Genomic DNA, 13,872 nt, shown 5'->3' with positions numbered 1-13,872 from the left:
CAGAATACATTCTGGAGCCTGGCCTATAGGAAGCTCTGTGGTTAGGTGTAGCTAGAGTTTTCCTGCCTGGCCCACAGTCAGGACAAATCTCTATCACAGCCTCAGACCCGACCAAGTAAACACAGAGACTTATATTGGTTACAAACTGTATGGCCGTGGCAGGCTTCTTGCTAACTGTTCTTACAGCTTAAATTAATCCATTTCCATTAATCTATGCCTTGCCACATGGCTCGTGGCTTACCGGCGGCATCTTCACATGCTGTTTGTTATCATGGCGGCTGGCAGTGTCTCTCTGACTCAGCCTTCCACTTCCCAGCTTTATTCTCCTCCTTGTCCCGCCTACACTTCCTGCCTAGGCAATGGCCAATCAGTGTTTTATTTATTGATTAATTAGCAACACATTTGCCATACAGAACATCCCACAGCAGTTATGGTTAAGTTTGGCAATGTTTTCCCCTCAAACATTTATCTTTGAGTTGTGTTCTGATGTCTCCTCCTACTTTTGTAGATGCATATGACATCGAGCAGAGCTTGTAATAGGTGTGTCAGTGAGCAGAGCTTGTTAGGGACAGGTGTGTCAGTGAGCAGAGCTTGTTAGTAACAGGTGTGTCTGGCTGTTGCCACCACCTTCTAATTTTCCTCATTCTGGTCATTTTTAAAAGATACGCCAAGAAGGATTACAGAGGTTTACATATCCTCCAGAAACCACAGAAGAACCCGATCCAGAAAATGCCTTTCCACCCATAGAGGTCACACTGGAAGTCCATGAGAACGTAATCTTCTTTGAGGATCCCAAGGTCATAAGGTGGGATGCAGAAGGTACAGCCATGCCTCAGCTAGCAAGGAGGGTAATGCAAGTGACCACAGCAGGTGGCCCTCCCTCCCTCCCTCCCTCCCTCCTTCCCTCCCTCCCTCCCTCCTTCCCTCCCTCCCTTCCTCCCTCCCTCCGTCTTCCATGGTTTTGAGACAGGGTCTTGCAAAGCCTGACTGGGTCTCCAACCCAAGGTGTAGTCAAGGATGGCCCCAAACTTCTTATCTTCCTGCTTCTACCCCTCAAAGGCTGGGATGGAGCCCATGGCCTCGAAAGCTGGGAGGTGCTATACCCTCTGAAATTCCAGCCAGAACTTGTGTAGTTTACACTTGTTACTGGCCTGTTGGAGTGGAGGGGCATGTGCATGCCACAACACTCGTGGGGGTCAAATCACAGCTTACAGGAGTCAGTTCTCTCCTTCCACCCCATGGAGTCCAGAGATCCAAACTCATTGTCAGGCTTGGCAGCAAGCACTTCTAGCCACCAAGCTACATCATGCCAGCCCAGAAGAGTCACTTTAAGAGTGATGCTAATTATTTATCTCATCTAACCCACACTGGACCCGAGAGAAGGCTTAGCAGGCACAGCACTGCCTATGCTGGCAGGAGGACCCGGGTTTGAATCTCCAGAGCCCGTGGAAAGCCAGGCCCCGCAGCACACATCTCTGGCCCCGTGGAAAGCCAGGCCCCGCAGCACACATCTCTGGCCCCGTGGAAAGCCAGGCCCGGCAGCACACGTCAATGGCCCCTGTGCTCTACAGTGAGGTGGGAGAGGGAGACCAGAGAACCCCAAAATCTCACCGGCTACTCAGTCTGGCCTGCACGGTTGACAATGAGGGACTCTGCCTCAAGTGAGGTGACCGCTGAGGACCAACACCTGAAGTTGTCCCCTGATCTCCACGCGCAGACACATGCAACCACGTGGCAAGGATGCCACCTGTTTCTCGACATGACTGCACATTTTTCAAGTTCTGTTCATGTCGCACCCTCTGGCTGACACCTGTCATCATCTGTCTTGTGTGTGTGATGTGGTCCTGAACAATGGTTCTATTTTGTTTACTAATGACCAGTGCTGGACATTTTATGTGGTAGACTTGCATCCATCCTGTTTAATGAAATGTTTATTTGAATCATTTTTCACTAAATGATTTTTTTTTGTTTGCTGAGGCCCAGAATGGCCTTGAGCTAAGCACATAGCCCTCACACTGAAGAGCCTCCCACCTCCGTTTTCCAAGTGCTGGGATGCTGCCATGGCCAGGGCTTTCCCCACTTCTAAACTGGATCTTCTTTATTGACTTATAAGAGACAAAGCATGCTACCTACTGTATGAGAGCATTCCTGTGAGGTGTCGACAGGAAGATCTTAGAGGTGGATCTGGAAGTAAACATTCAAGGGAGTGCACACAAGGGCTCTTGTTGGGAGGGGTTTAAGAACTGTCTCATTGCATAGGGACAGGGCTGCACAGCGGCATCCATGTCCTCAAAGCAAGAGTGTATGCTTATAAACAGGAGAATTTACAGCTGTTGACACAGAATTGAAAGGGCTAGAGAGAGGCTCAGTTGTTAAGAGCACCTGCTGCTCTTGCAGAGGACCTGGGTTCTGTTCTGAGCACCTACATGGCCACTCACAACCATCTGTTAACTCCAGTTCCGTGAGAGCTGGTGCCCTCTGCTGGCCTCTGTGGGCATTGCATGCAGTTGGCCCACATGTATGCATGTAGGCAAAACACATAAATAACATATAAAATAAATAACAAACTTGGAAACGATCCCTGAAAGTATAATTGTAAACAAAAATGAACTTTAAAAAATAAAACAGGTGAAGACCCTCTGTATAAGGCTAGGGAAGGCTGGCAGCATGCTCACGGGCAGGAGAGGGGGGCTGAAAACAGGCGTGAGAGATGGCACGGGACAGTGTCACCTGGAACATGCTGGAGTTTGGACTGGACCTTGGGGCCAGGGATCTCCCAGCAGGGGGAACTTTTCCTTGAGAGTCTTAATACAGAAAATCCCTTAGTGCACAGCACATGTACTTAGCTGTTAACTCATTTTTATAGGAAAGACATGAAACTAATGTCCCATCTTCTGTTGTGAAGGTAAAATCTGGAAAACAGATGGCATTAGCGAGGTTTTTTACAGTCGAGAAGACAGGCTCATAACCTTCTGTTTGGATACTTTGGGCCCTGTGACCTTGATTCAAGATGCCCATATTAATATGCCGTACCGGTCCTGGGAACTGCGACCCCTCGGTGTGAACAGAGTCCTCATGACTGTGACTTCCCTTTTCACTGAGCTCCAGATACACATCAAGGTGGGTGACTTCACAGCGGCCTACGGGTTGAATAGTGTGTCCACAAGCACGCATGTAAAACGTCCAGGAGCTATGGCTTCTAAGTTCATGGGTAAATGAGCAACAGTGTGTAAGATGGAGGTTACTAGCGGTGCGACAGTCACCCCAGCAAGCCTCCCCTGGGTATGGTGTCCTAGTCCTTGTCTCAGGAGCTTCTCTAAGGCTTGTCTTGCTGAACAGGACTACTGCCCCTCAGAAAGTCCACAGCCTTGGAAGCCCCAGCAGAGAGGATTTATGCCACCAGGCTGAGGGTGAGGACAGAGGACTCACTGCACAGAGACCCAGGGGGCTTTCTCAGGCAGCATGGAGATGTATTAAAACATTTATGGCGAGGGTGTAACCCTCAGTTACTTACAATCACTGGTGAGTTTGCGATATGCAAAATTAAGTAGTTTTAAGAGCTGCATCCCTTCTGAATATAGTAGAAATACTAATAGACCATCAGGCTTCAAACCCACATGGGAGAGGCATGGTGGCAGACACCTTTAGTCCCAGCACTCGGGGCAGAGGTTCCAGCTAGCCAGAGCCATGCTGTGAGGCCCTGTCTCAAACAAGCAAACAAAACACAATCTCTGTGGGATCATAGGTGACTTCTCAGGCCCTCAAAACACAGGCAGCCTGCCCTCGGTCTGTTAGGAATCATTGGCTTTCTTGAGAGTGTACAGGGTATTGCCCTGCCCAGCCCGGCCTCCTCACTGCCCGGCTCCCAACCACTCTGTCCAAGTGCAGGGAACTCTAGTCTTATGGCAGAGTGTAGATGAAAGTCATATATGAAGAGACTCTGGCCAGCTCGAGCATGGCATGCATGACTCTGGCAGACCTTGCCCTTCTCCCCCGTTCCCTCTGCCTTGCTAAACATTGTTAGATCACATTCCTAAAGCTAGTCACCAAGGTCTACTCCCTTATTCAGCCACTTCCTCCTCCTGAGGCTGACTACTGTGGTCCAGGTATCAAAGTATTGAAGTCCAACAATCAAAAGCTCCCTTTGGTTCACCTAATTAACATGCTCAGTCAAAATACAGTGCCACGTCCTAGCCCATCCTAATATGGACCGCACTGTGGTGGTATTGTGTTCCCCAAAATATTGTGCACCCTAATAAACTTATCTGGGGTCAGAGACAGAACAGCCACTAGATACAAAGGCTAGAAAATGGTGGCACTCACACCTTTAATCCTAGCATTCCAGAGGAAAAATCCCTCTGGATCTCTGTGAGTTCAAGGCCTCATTGGAAACAGCCAGGCATGATGACACATGCCTTTAATCCCAGAAAGCAAACCTTTAATCCCAGGGAGTGATGGTAGAAAGGAAAGATATATAAGGCGTAAAGACCAGGAACTAGAAGCATTTGGCTGGTTAAGCTTTTAGGTTTTGAGCAGCACAGTTCAGCTGAGAGCCATTCGGATATGAGGACACAGAGGCTTCCAGTCTGAGGAAACAAGACCAGCTGAGAAGTTGGCCAGGTGAGGTTAGCTGTGGCTTGTTTTGTTTCTCTGATCTACCAGCATTCACCCCAATAACTGGCCTCAGGTTTGATTTTATTAATAAGACTCTTTAAGATTCCTGCTACACCGCACCTTTTTCTCCTCTTAGAAATCACACCTGCAAAGTCATTTGCTGCTGTTTTTCTGCCTGAGTCGGAAAGCAGCTGCTTTAACTTTTCTTCCCTGCTTGATAAAGGATCTCTGTGAAGAGAGGTGTTTGGGTGTGGTTTGTGCCTGGTCGGGGTCCAGAAGGGAGCCCCTGCTGTGTGTGTGTGGGGGGTCTCTTTCAGTAGAGTATCAGGTTTTACAGGTTGTTCCGTGCATGTGGCGATTAAGCTCGTAAATAAGATGCACCTGGTCCAAACTGATGAATGTTGCCACTAAGAAATGCATGTTGGATTTTGAGCATTTGGTATGAAAAAAAATCAACTGACTTCATTTTTACACTGAGTAGATACTGCTCTTTTAGATACAGTAGGTTAAATAGGCAGTACTATTAGCATTAAGAATACAGAAGTACAAACTTTGTACCCCTTCTAAACTGGACAGTTTGCACCATGTTAAATCTCACATATGTTAAAAACTAAGATTAAGTCCTAAAAGTACAATCATGATTGTTTTAATGGCTATTTTAATTCAGAATGAACATAGAGTGCTCTAACATTTTATAAAATAGATCTGAGACACCATTTCTAATCCCTCAAGTACCCAGAGAGCGAGCCTAGGAAGTTAATGAGCTGCCTGAGGCGGTGATGGGTCCTTGAGGTGATGGGACCTTGTGGCAGGGCTTCAGATCAGGCCCATAGCAGATGCATTGTTTAACTGTAGAGTGGTATATGATTTCAGAACTAGCACAGAGTGAGAAAGCTAGACCTGGAATAATACTGATTGGTTTCTTCTCTCTCCTTGAAATTTAGGAGAACCTCTGCATGCTGGCTTCAGTCAAACTGAGGAGCCAAGACCATCTGTCTCATTTAGAAGGAAAATGGATGACGCCCATACCCTTCATTTTGGCTATGAAGGAAGCGGGCCTGAACATCTTCCCTGCTGCATACTCTCATTTTTATGTGGTCGTCAACAACAAGGCTGAGTGAATCTCTCTAATACAGTGGGAACCTAGAACGCTGCTGCGGTTAAACTTTGGGGGAGGGAGACCTAGGGCTCCCTCCGATTTAATGATCTTCTGAAGAATTAGAGTGTAGTAGTGACCTGCCATCCACACGGTCACTTTTAGCAAAAGCAAGCCCAGTTACTGCTCATTGTATTTTCTTCCCTTTTCCAGTGCTGGGTCACAGTGGGGCTGTATTTTCTCACCAATCACATACAGACCACCAGCCTGCAAAAGCCATTTCCTTCGTGGTTTCTCAGCACAGTCCCCATGTCTGTGTGCTGTTCTGTGCTCCTCGCAGGGGTTCAGTTCACAAGACCCTCCGTGAATCTGAGGCTCCTAGAGAACAGGACCTTTGGCTGTTCTAGCAGCCAGCCTGGCACTAGAGTGCCAGTGCTTGTTAACACCCCTGTAATAAATGAAGAAGACACAGGTGCTCTGAATCATGGAAGGCACGTTTGTAGACAGAACTGCTCTATACTGGAGAACACGCCTGCCACTTTCTGGTGTCTTTTCACCTGCCAATAGTCCTGTGACACTTGTCAATCATGTACCTAAGGGTATGGACGTAAATACATAGGTAGAACAAGTCAGTTTTGTTTTGTTTTGGGTTTTTTCAAGACAGGGTTTCTCTGTGTAGTTTTGGTGCCTGTCCTGGATCTCGCTCTGTAGGCTAGGCTGGCCTCAAACTCACAGAGATCCACCTGGCTCTGCCTCCTGAATGCTGGGATTAAAGACGTGTGCATCACTGCCCACAGCACAAGTCAGTTTTAAGGACCCAGTGACACAGTTAACTGTGCACACTGCCTTACCGGTCTGTAGAACAGTCCCTGCCCTGGAACTGATGTTCTAGCACAGAAAGCAGCATAACTGAAGTGGCTTGCACATTAGAATGGTAAAAAGTGCTGTGGGAAAAACAAAACCAAACCAGATGAAGAGTGGGGCAGGGGAGTATTTAGCAGGCTGCCGAGGAGCGGGGCTGGACCCAAGGTATGTGGTGGCCAAAGCTGCAGAGTAAGGTGTGCAGCCCCCAGGGTCTGGGCCGGGGGTGGGGTGGGGGCTCTTTCTCGGTAGAAAGCCCAGCTGCAGCCAGGCCTCCCAAGGGAGCAGCAGCCTGGCAGGTCTGTGGACTGCACAACAGGAGGCCAAGGAACCAGGAACCGCTAGACTAGGAAGGGTACAGTGTTGGCGTCACAGAGGGCTTTGTGGACACCGTTCTTCAGGGAGTGTCCAGAAGGGAAAGCCATTGTCTGATTTTGAGAATGGAGTCCCAGAATCTGACTTAAAATTGGAACTGAGGACAGATGGAGAGGAAGCTCGGTGGAGCACTCGGAGACTGACTGTGCTTACGCCCTCTGGACAGGTCCCCCTGGTGGAGATGAAGGCATATCGGCAAATGGCCCTGCTAAGCTCTGCTTTTGCATTTAGCTGGAGCAAGTGGAACATCGTCTGCAATTCCACGAGAGTTGTGTTTAGGGTACAGTATGCAAAACCCATAAAACTGCTTTGTCCTCCAAAGAGAAAACACTCAGGAATGAGTGTAGCCGCCTTCGCCTCTTAAAGAGGTGAAATGGTCATTCAGAACGGTGTGTTGAAATTCTGAGTGTTGGCTTGTCAGTCCATGGAAAGATTTGCCATCTTTACCCACTACGGTACCAAATGCTGTGACCTTGTCTGTGTTGACCCCAGAACAAAGGGGAAACCATGTATGTGAGTATCTGTGGTTCATGGCCCTCTGTGGAGGTCAGGCCTATAGTGTAACTTCCTGACACATTACTGTTGACATGTGGAAAAGACACTGTTTTCAAACTCAAGGTTGACTGAATTTTTCTGAGTTAGACTGAAAGCCAGAACCTCATATATACTGTATGTATGCTCCACCACTGAGCTATTACCCACCCTACCCCCTCCTGCCACAAGGCTCAGCAATGAATATGTCAGCATAAAACAGCCATGTTTCTTTCTCCTGTTGCTCCCGACTCTGAGAGCTGGGTCTAAATGGTGCATCAGTGTTTCTAGATGGGGTATCCCACTGTCCCCTCAACTTCCAGAGCAGACCTGGGTAACATTTGTCTCATGAATAAATGGGTAGATGCTGCATAAATACCAAAACGCATATAGCTTCGTGGTTTAACTCAATTCAGAACTGGTGTGTGCAGAGTACTTTTAGCTGTGTGTGGAGGCACACACCTTTACTCCTAGCACTGGGGAGGCTGAGCCAGCCTGGTCTATGTAGTGAGCCTGTCTTTTTTTTTTTTTTTTTTTTTTTTTTTTGGTTTTTCCAGACGCGGTTTCTCTGTGTAGCTTCGGTGCCTGTCCTGGATCTCGCTCTGTAGCCCAGGCTGGCCTCGAACTCACAGAGATCCACCTGGCTCTGCCTCCCAAGTGCTGGGATTAAAGGCGTGCGCCACCACTGCCTGGTGAACCTGTCTTTAAGGCAGGTGATCTGGGTTCTCAGCAGCTCCTTTCCTTGTGTGTGTTTTGGCACTCTCAGAATTCAGATTCTCTTTTCAGGTGAAGGAAGCCCTGGCTGAAGCCTCAGAGGACCGTCTCTGGGGCCTCCTCATGTTCAGTGGTGACAGGGCACAAATGCTCAAGATCAGGGAAGACAGTGAGATGTTCTCCGAGGCCCTCCAGGAGGAAACTGAGTTCCACTCTACCTTGTACCACATGGTGAAGGACTTTGCATCTGCAGAGGCGATGGAGAGGGTCAGGCATTCCAACTGCCAATTCATCGACTCGGTGTGCCACATGCTACTATCCACCCGGGTCCTCAGCTATTCCTAGTCTTCACAGCCTGGGGAAGAGCTGGTGGGACCCCGAGACCCCGAGAATCGCAAATAAACTACAAAAATGACCTAAGAGCACTCTATATTCAAGCTTCACTGCATAAAGATTTGAATAGTTCTTTATTTCAATAAATTTCAATAAAGTACTCTGTCTGTCTGTCTCTCTCAGAAAGCTCATTAAAATACCCTAGGTGGGGTCCCCTCCCTATGCTATGTAGTTGAGGAATTAAAATATCTCAGCTGCTCTGAGAACCCTGGTTTTGCATTATAATTACTAGAAAGTTACTAATTTATGAATCTCAGAGGAAAATGTTAAAATCAGAATGGGACATTCGGCCATGCTGCAGTCACATTGGCGGAGGCCCATTGTGCCTGAGTCTGGTAAACGGCCATAAGATGTGTTCTAGAGACATCCAGGAGTTCCCTTCCTGTGCAGGTGCGGCCTCCACAGCTGTCTGGAAGAACTGGCCTGTGAGGAAGCTCATCAAGGCTGCAAACAGCACGATGAAGACCACCGAGAGCCAGAGGACTCTGTTGGCCCTTCGGAAGGACGCCTGCAGGTGAGTGACCCATGAAGCCACCGAGCCGCAGCTGTGGGGAGAGTACACAGGGAAGGGGCAGTCAGTGTGTGGAGCCTGGAGACTCTCGTTACCGAGTTCCCCAAAAAGGCTGCCTTAACTGCAACTGCATGTTGGGATGGAGCCTCTTGGTTTAGGGGACAGTTTGCTCCCCACCAAAGAAAGAAAGGAGTAGCCCTCTATGATGCTGAGACTGTGACATAGGCACTAAGACATTTATCTCATCCTTTCGTCATGTAAAGCAGGATAGATACACATTCCACGAAACCCAGTACCCTGCTGTGCTAAAGTTTAAACTAGAGAAAACCAAAGTACACATCGGCCTCACTAGCCTCTGCACTAATCTGAAGGCTGTTCCCCTGGTCTCCACAGAACGGCCCACGCGAGGGCTTTCACTGGCTCCTTAAAGCAGCAGCTGGGAGAGCCTGGGAGAGCCTGGGAGAGCCTGGGAATGAGCCAAGGCTGCCTGGCTCTGAGTCAAGTTCCTGCACTCTATGAAACAGGGTTAGGGGAGCTACTGTAGTGGACCATCCCCATGCTGGCTCGTCTTAGTCATAACAATCCCCATGCCCTCCATAAAGCAGTTTGAGTGGGATGGCTAGCCCTGTGTTGCCCATTCCCGCCCTCTCCAGTGAGAGCAGCTTACACGGCAGCGCTGTCCCAGGTGGACCGGCTGCTTCTCTTCTCAGAAAGGCTGGCCTTCCTGGTCCTCTCCACTGCCTCTTCTCCTGGCGGTTCAGAGGCATCTCTAGTTCTGCAAGTAAGTTTTGAAACTAATGACAACATGCTACATTTAACAGACACTGCCAATGTTTAGTACATAACTCAAAGTGCTCGAATTCTAAATGCTGGCTAGTAACACCCACAAGAAAGAATTCAAAATTACAAGTCAGTCTTTCACCCTTCTACTCAACAGTGTGGACATATGTGCACATCTGTAGCATTCTTTAAGAGCATGCAGACAGCACATTTCCTGAGTGAACACTCAGTGCCCTGTCCTCCTTTAATGTCTTCTGTAAGCGGTCCATTGCCCCTGTTCTCTAGTACACCCTTTCCCTTGTTCTGAAATGGGGTCTCATGGTTAGCCTTGGCTGGCCTCAAACTTGGAGTGATCCTCCTGTCTCTGCCTCCTGAGAGCAGGGGTCCCAGGCATGCTCTTCTGGCTTCTTTTTGATAGTGTTTTGGATCAGTGCTGACTTGGATTACAGTCATTCCTCTAAACATCTTAAAGCATGCAAATGTTCTGAATGCAAAGCCAGCTAAGCAAACTAGTACTTAGAGCCCTGGGAAGTGTCTAGACTGAGTGTATCGGATCATAACCTAGAGAGGGCTTCCTCCACCTAAGCAAACTTTTGTAACTAATAGCTCCTGGTTGGATATGAATTTTGAAATAGCTCATGATGCCCTTGATTGCCAGAGGAGAGTGTCTAAGGAAGAGGGGACACTATTCCGTGAGCTTCTTGATCTCTGTCTTCTGTTTAAAAAGACGGAATGAAGCCATAAGCAAACAGTCTTTGAAGGAAGCACTTGGCATTTTAACTAGATGGGGAGCACGTGCCGCAGGATCCCGAGATGTATGAGATGCCTATGCCATCAGAACACATCTGTCACCATAACTAGATGGGGAGCACGTGCCGCAGGATCCCGGGATGTACGAGATGCCTATGCCATCTCTTACTGGTGCTTGGGAATGATCAAGTACGCTGGAGGTGCTCAGTGAATGTGTTTAAAGTCACTTTAAATGAGAGACCCGAGGGAGGTGTTTGAACAGGTGACAAAAACAGACCAGATAAGGTGGAGCGAGGGGCGTGGCATTGAGTCACATCACATGGCCCTCTACTTTTCACTGTGGAAGCATGTAGCACATTTTAACTCATTAAATTTGCTAAACATATTCTAGACACAGTGGTAACACCTGTAATCCAGCATTCAGGAGGCTAAAACAGGAGGATTGCTGTTAGTTTGAGGCCAGCTAGGGATACATAGCAGCCCCCCTTTGTCAAAAAGACAAACACTGCTAAGCAAAGAATGAAATGACTCCTCTTTACACAAGACAGACGAACATGCATGTCACAAAGGGCATATGTTTTATATGCAAATGTTCTGTATTCATTTCTGTTTTTAGTACTCTACGGTGATGGAGATTTTACTTTTGTGGCTCTGGTGATGGGCACGTGTAGATGAATTTCTAAACAGTCTTATTAAATAAAAAACACGGAGCCAGATATAGGGGTTAAAGCCTGAGAAGATCAGAGGAATAGGAACCGCCACAGCTAACCCTACCTCACCAACTCTGCAGCTTCCAAATGCATCTTACTTCCTGTCTACCCATGCCTATATGCCTTGCTGTTCTGCCATCTGATTTGCTCTGTCTAGCTATGAGATCGGTGAGGTGAGGTTAGCTTGTGGCTGTTCCTGGCATGCCCAGATCTGGGAAGTTCCAGAGAGTTATTTAACTTAAAATGTTGCCACACTGAGGGCCAGAGGAGCCACTATGTCCCCGAATGACATTTATAAAGTGGTTCACAGTCTGAGTCTTCCTTCTGACCCCTACTCTGCATGCTTCAGCTCACATCAGGTCAACAGACACATTATGAGTCACCTACTTCAGGTCACATTTCTCGTCTTCAGTGTCTGCCCAGGAATAGGTGCTAATAAATCGGTGTAGTGAGGGGCGGTGCTCACTCTGCTTTGTTCCCAAAATTCTCCTACACAAAGATAACGGCCATGTGTTAAACAGAGCTGTACCTCATGTGTCCCCTTACTGCTTAAGTCAATGCAGAAGTTATACTGGCTTCTTTCCCCTTTCACATCCCGGTAACTCTTACTCCCCAGAGTACCTGCCACGACTGGATACCAGCTTTAATGTCTGTGCTGCTCACTCTGAACAAACCAAAGGTTATTAGAAACGCTCATGTGCTTGCCATGGGTTCCCAGAGCGTGGGCACAAGTCACACCTACCAGCTGCTTGACCGCCTGCTGAATCTGTCGTTATTTTCCATCCCAGATACCTTCGGGGGTTCGAGAAATCATAAAATAGGAGTTCAGTGAAAGAATTACGTTTTTTGAGATAGAGACGAGTTTACTTCTGTGGCAGAGACCTCCACGTGCACTTACCATCCCCACATTTCCAAGATTTCTGGGTAAAGAGGCAATTGTCACTCTTCGAAGAGATGATGGCTGCACACACGGGAGAGAGAAGTACAATTAGAGAATTCTGGGAGTTGCGTCCTCCGCCACGCTGCATATGCCCGTGCTCAGGCCTCAGGGAGCAGGTGAGCATTCCAGAATCTTGCATAGAGAACTCACCTTTCAGAAGTATTGACCAGTTTATATTCTGTCTCCCTCAGCCTTGGATTTATAACTTTCACTAGCTAAGAATGATATTTCTTATCTGAGTTTCATTTATCTGCCTTCAGCGTATGATCGAACACCTTTGCTGGTGAATCACCATCTGCATGTTTGTGTTGAGAAACATGTTTGTACTTATGACCATTTCCCTTATGTTTTTCTAGAAGACGAGCTGTGTTGTAATTTAGCCAAATGTTTTCCTTTTCTTTTATCTTCACTTCTGTGCTTAGAAAATTCCAGCTCAAGAGGAAGTCAATATTCACCACACTTGTAGCTTCTCTTGTAATTTTTCCAATAATACATTTAAAATTCATGGAACTTTTGTTAAATTTGCATTAACTAATACACATAAAAATTACACACTAATGGGGAAATGAGCGGCTTTTTACTTGTTCATGTGGTGTGATATCTAAATCGGATTAAACCTCTCTCTCCTCAGACATTATGGTAAGTTTTTAAAAAGTTCTTTCCTGCAACTTTTGAAGCATTTACCATGCTGCTGCTACTTTTAGTCTTCCACTAAGCAACAGCACCCCGGGGTTGCCACTGTACTAACCCCCACTCTCCCTCAGCTTGGGGTAACTGCCATCCTATGCGTAAACTCACTATTAGTGAAGGTGGCCCTCCGGTGCCAGGCTCAGCATTGCTTGGGGAGACCAATGTTTTAGAATTCTGTCATAAGTGAGATGTTATATTTTAACAAATCAATGTGTTTGTAGGCCTTGAGATTTGCACAGGAGAGTATTATATAGTATTGTGTAGCTTAAAGAAATGCCACTCAGGAATAAAAAATATTTTAAATGAAAATAAACTAAAGGAGTTACAGTGGTTGATGTCCATTGTCAACTTGGTTGTATTAAGAAACTAACTGGGGCATTAGTGAGGAACACCTCTGGATGTGTGTCTGCAGGGACCCCCCAACTGTGGGCCCCATCCCATGGGCCTGCATCCTGCCCTGCCTTCATCCCGTGGGCCTGCATCCTGCCCTGCCTTCATCCCGTGGGCCTGCATCCTGCCCTGCCTTCATCCCGTGGGCCTGCATCCTGCCCTGCCTTCATCCCATGGGCCTGCATCCTGCCCTGCCTTCATCCCGTGGGCCTGCATCCTGCCCTGCCTTCATCCCGTGGGCCTGCATCCTGCCCTGCCTTCATCCTGTGAGTGGGCCTTCATCCTGCCCTGCCTTCATCCTGTGGGCCTGCATCCTGCCCTGCCTTCATCCTGTGAGTGGGCCTGCATCCTGTGAGTGGGCCTGCATCCTGCCCTGCCTTCATCCTGTGAGTGGGCCTTCATCCTGCCCTGCCTTCATCCCGTGGGCCTGCATCCTGTCCTGCCTTCATCCTGTGAGTGGGCCTGCATCCTACCCTGCCTTCATCCTGTGAGTGGGCCTGCATCCTGCCCTGCCTTC

The 13,872-nt window shown here is 47.9% G+C and overlaps 2 protein-coding genes across 2 annotated transcripts in view; one reads left to right on the top strand and one right to left on the bottom strand.

The window, feature by feature from the left end:
* Positions 1 to 8,684, top strand: part of Dnai7 (dynein axonemal intermediate chain 7) — a 48,582-nt gene extending 39,898 nt beyond the window's left edge. The window contains exons 12-16 of the mRNA XM_059256346.1: positions 663 to 819; positions 2,906 to 3,120; positions 5,559 to 5,726; positions 7,113 to 7,226; positions 8,264 to 8,684. Of these exons, the coding sequence (XP_059112329.1) occupies positions 663 to 819; positions 2,906 to 3,120; positions 5,559 to 5,726; positions 7,113 to 7,226; positions 8,264 to 8,536 (927 nt within the window). The 3' untranslated portion in view covers positions 8,537 to 8,684. The remainder of the gene's footprint in view (positions 1 to 662; positions 820 to 2,905; positions 3,121 to 5,558; positions 5,727 to 7,112; positions 7,227 to 8,263) is intronic.
* Irag2 (inositol 1,4,5-triphosphate receptor associated 2) overlaps positions 8,640 to 13,872 on the bottom strand; it is a 92,208-nt gene continuing 86,975 nt past the window's right edge. Inside the window, exons 24-28 of the mRNA XM_059257179.1 lie at positions 12,234 to 12,296; positions 12,078 to 12,127; positions 11,723 to 11,824; positions 9,763 to 9,870; positions 8,640 to 9,129 (exon numbers count right to left, since the gene is read on the bottom strand). Coding sequence (XP_059113162.1) covers positions 8,886 to 9,129; positions 9,763 to 9,870; positions 11,723 to 11,824; positions 12,078 to 12,127; positions 12,234 to 12,296 — 567 coding nt within the window. The 3' untranslated portion in view covers positions 8,640 to 8,885. The remainder of the gene's footprint in view (positions 9,130 to 9,762; positions 9,871 to 11,722; positions 11,825 to 12,077; positions 12,128 to 12,233; positions 12,297 to 13,872) is intronic.

The sequence above is a fragment of the Peromyscus eremicus genome, chromosome 3 (genome assembly GCF_949786415.1).
Source record: "Peromyscus eremicus chromosome 3, PerEre_H2_v1, whole genome shotgun sequence".
NCBI classification, from domain to species: domain Eukaryota; kingdom Metazoa; phylum Chordata; class Mammalia; order Rodentia; family Cricetidae; genus Peromyscus; species Peromyscus eremicus.
Note: the sequence above shows the minus strand (reverse complement) of the source record. Positions and strands in the feature narration are given on the sequence as shown.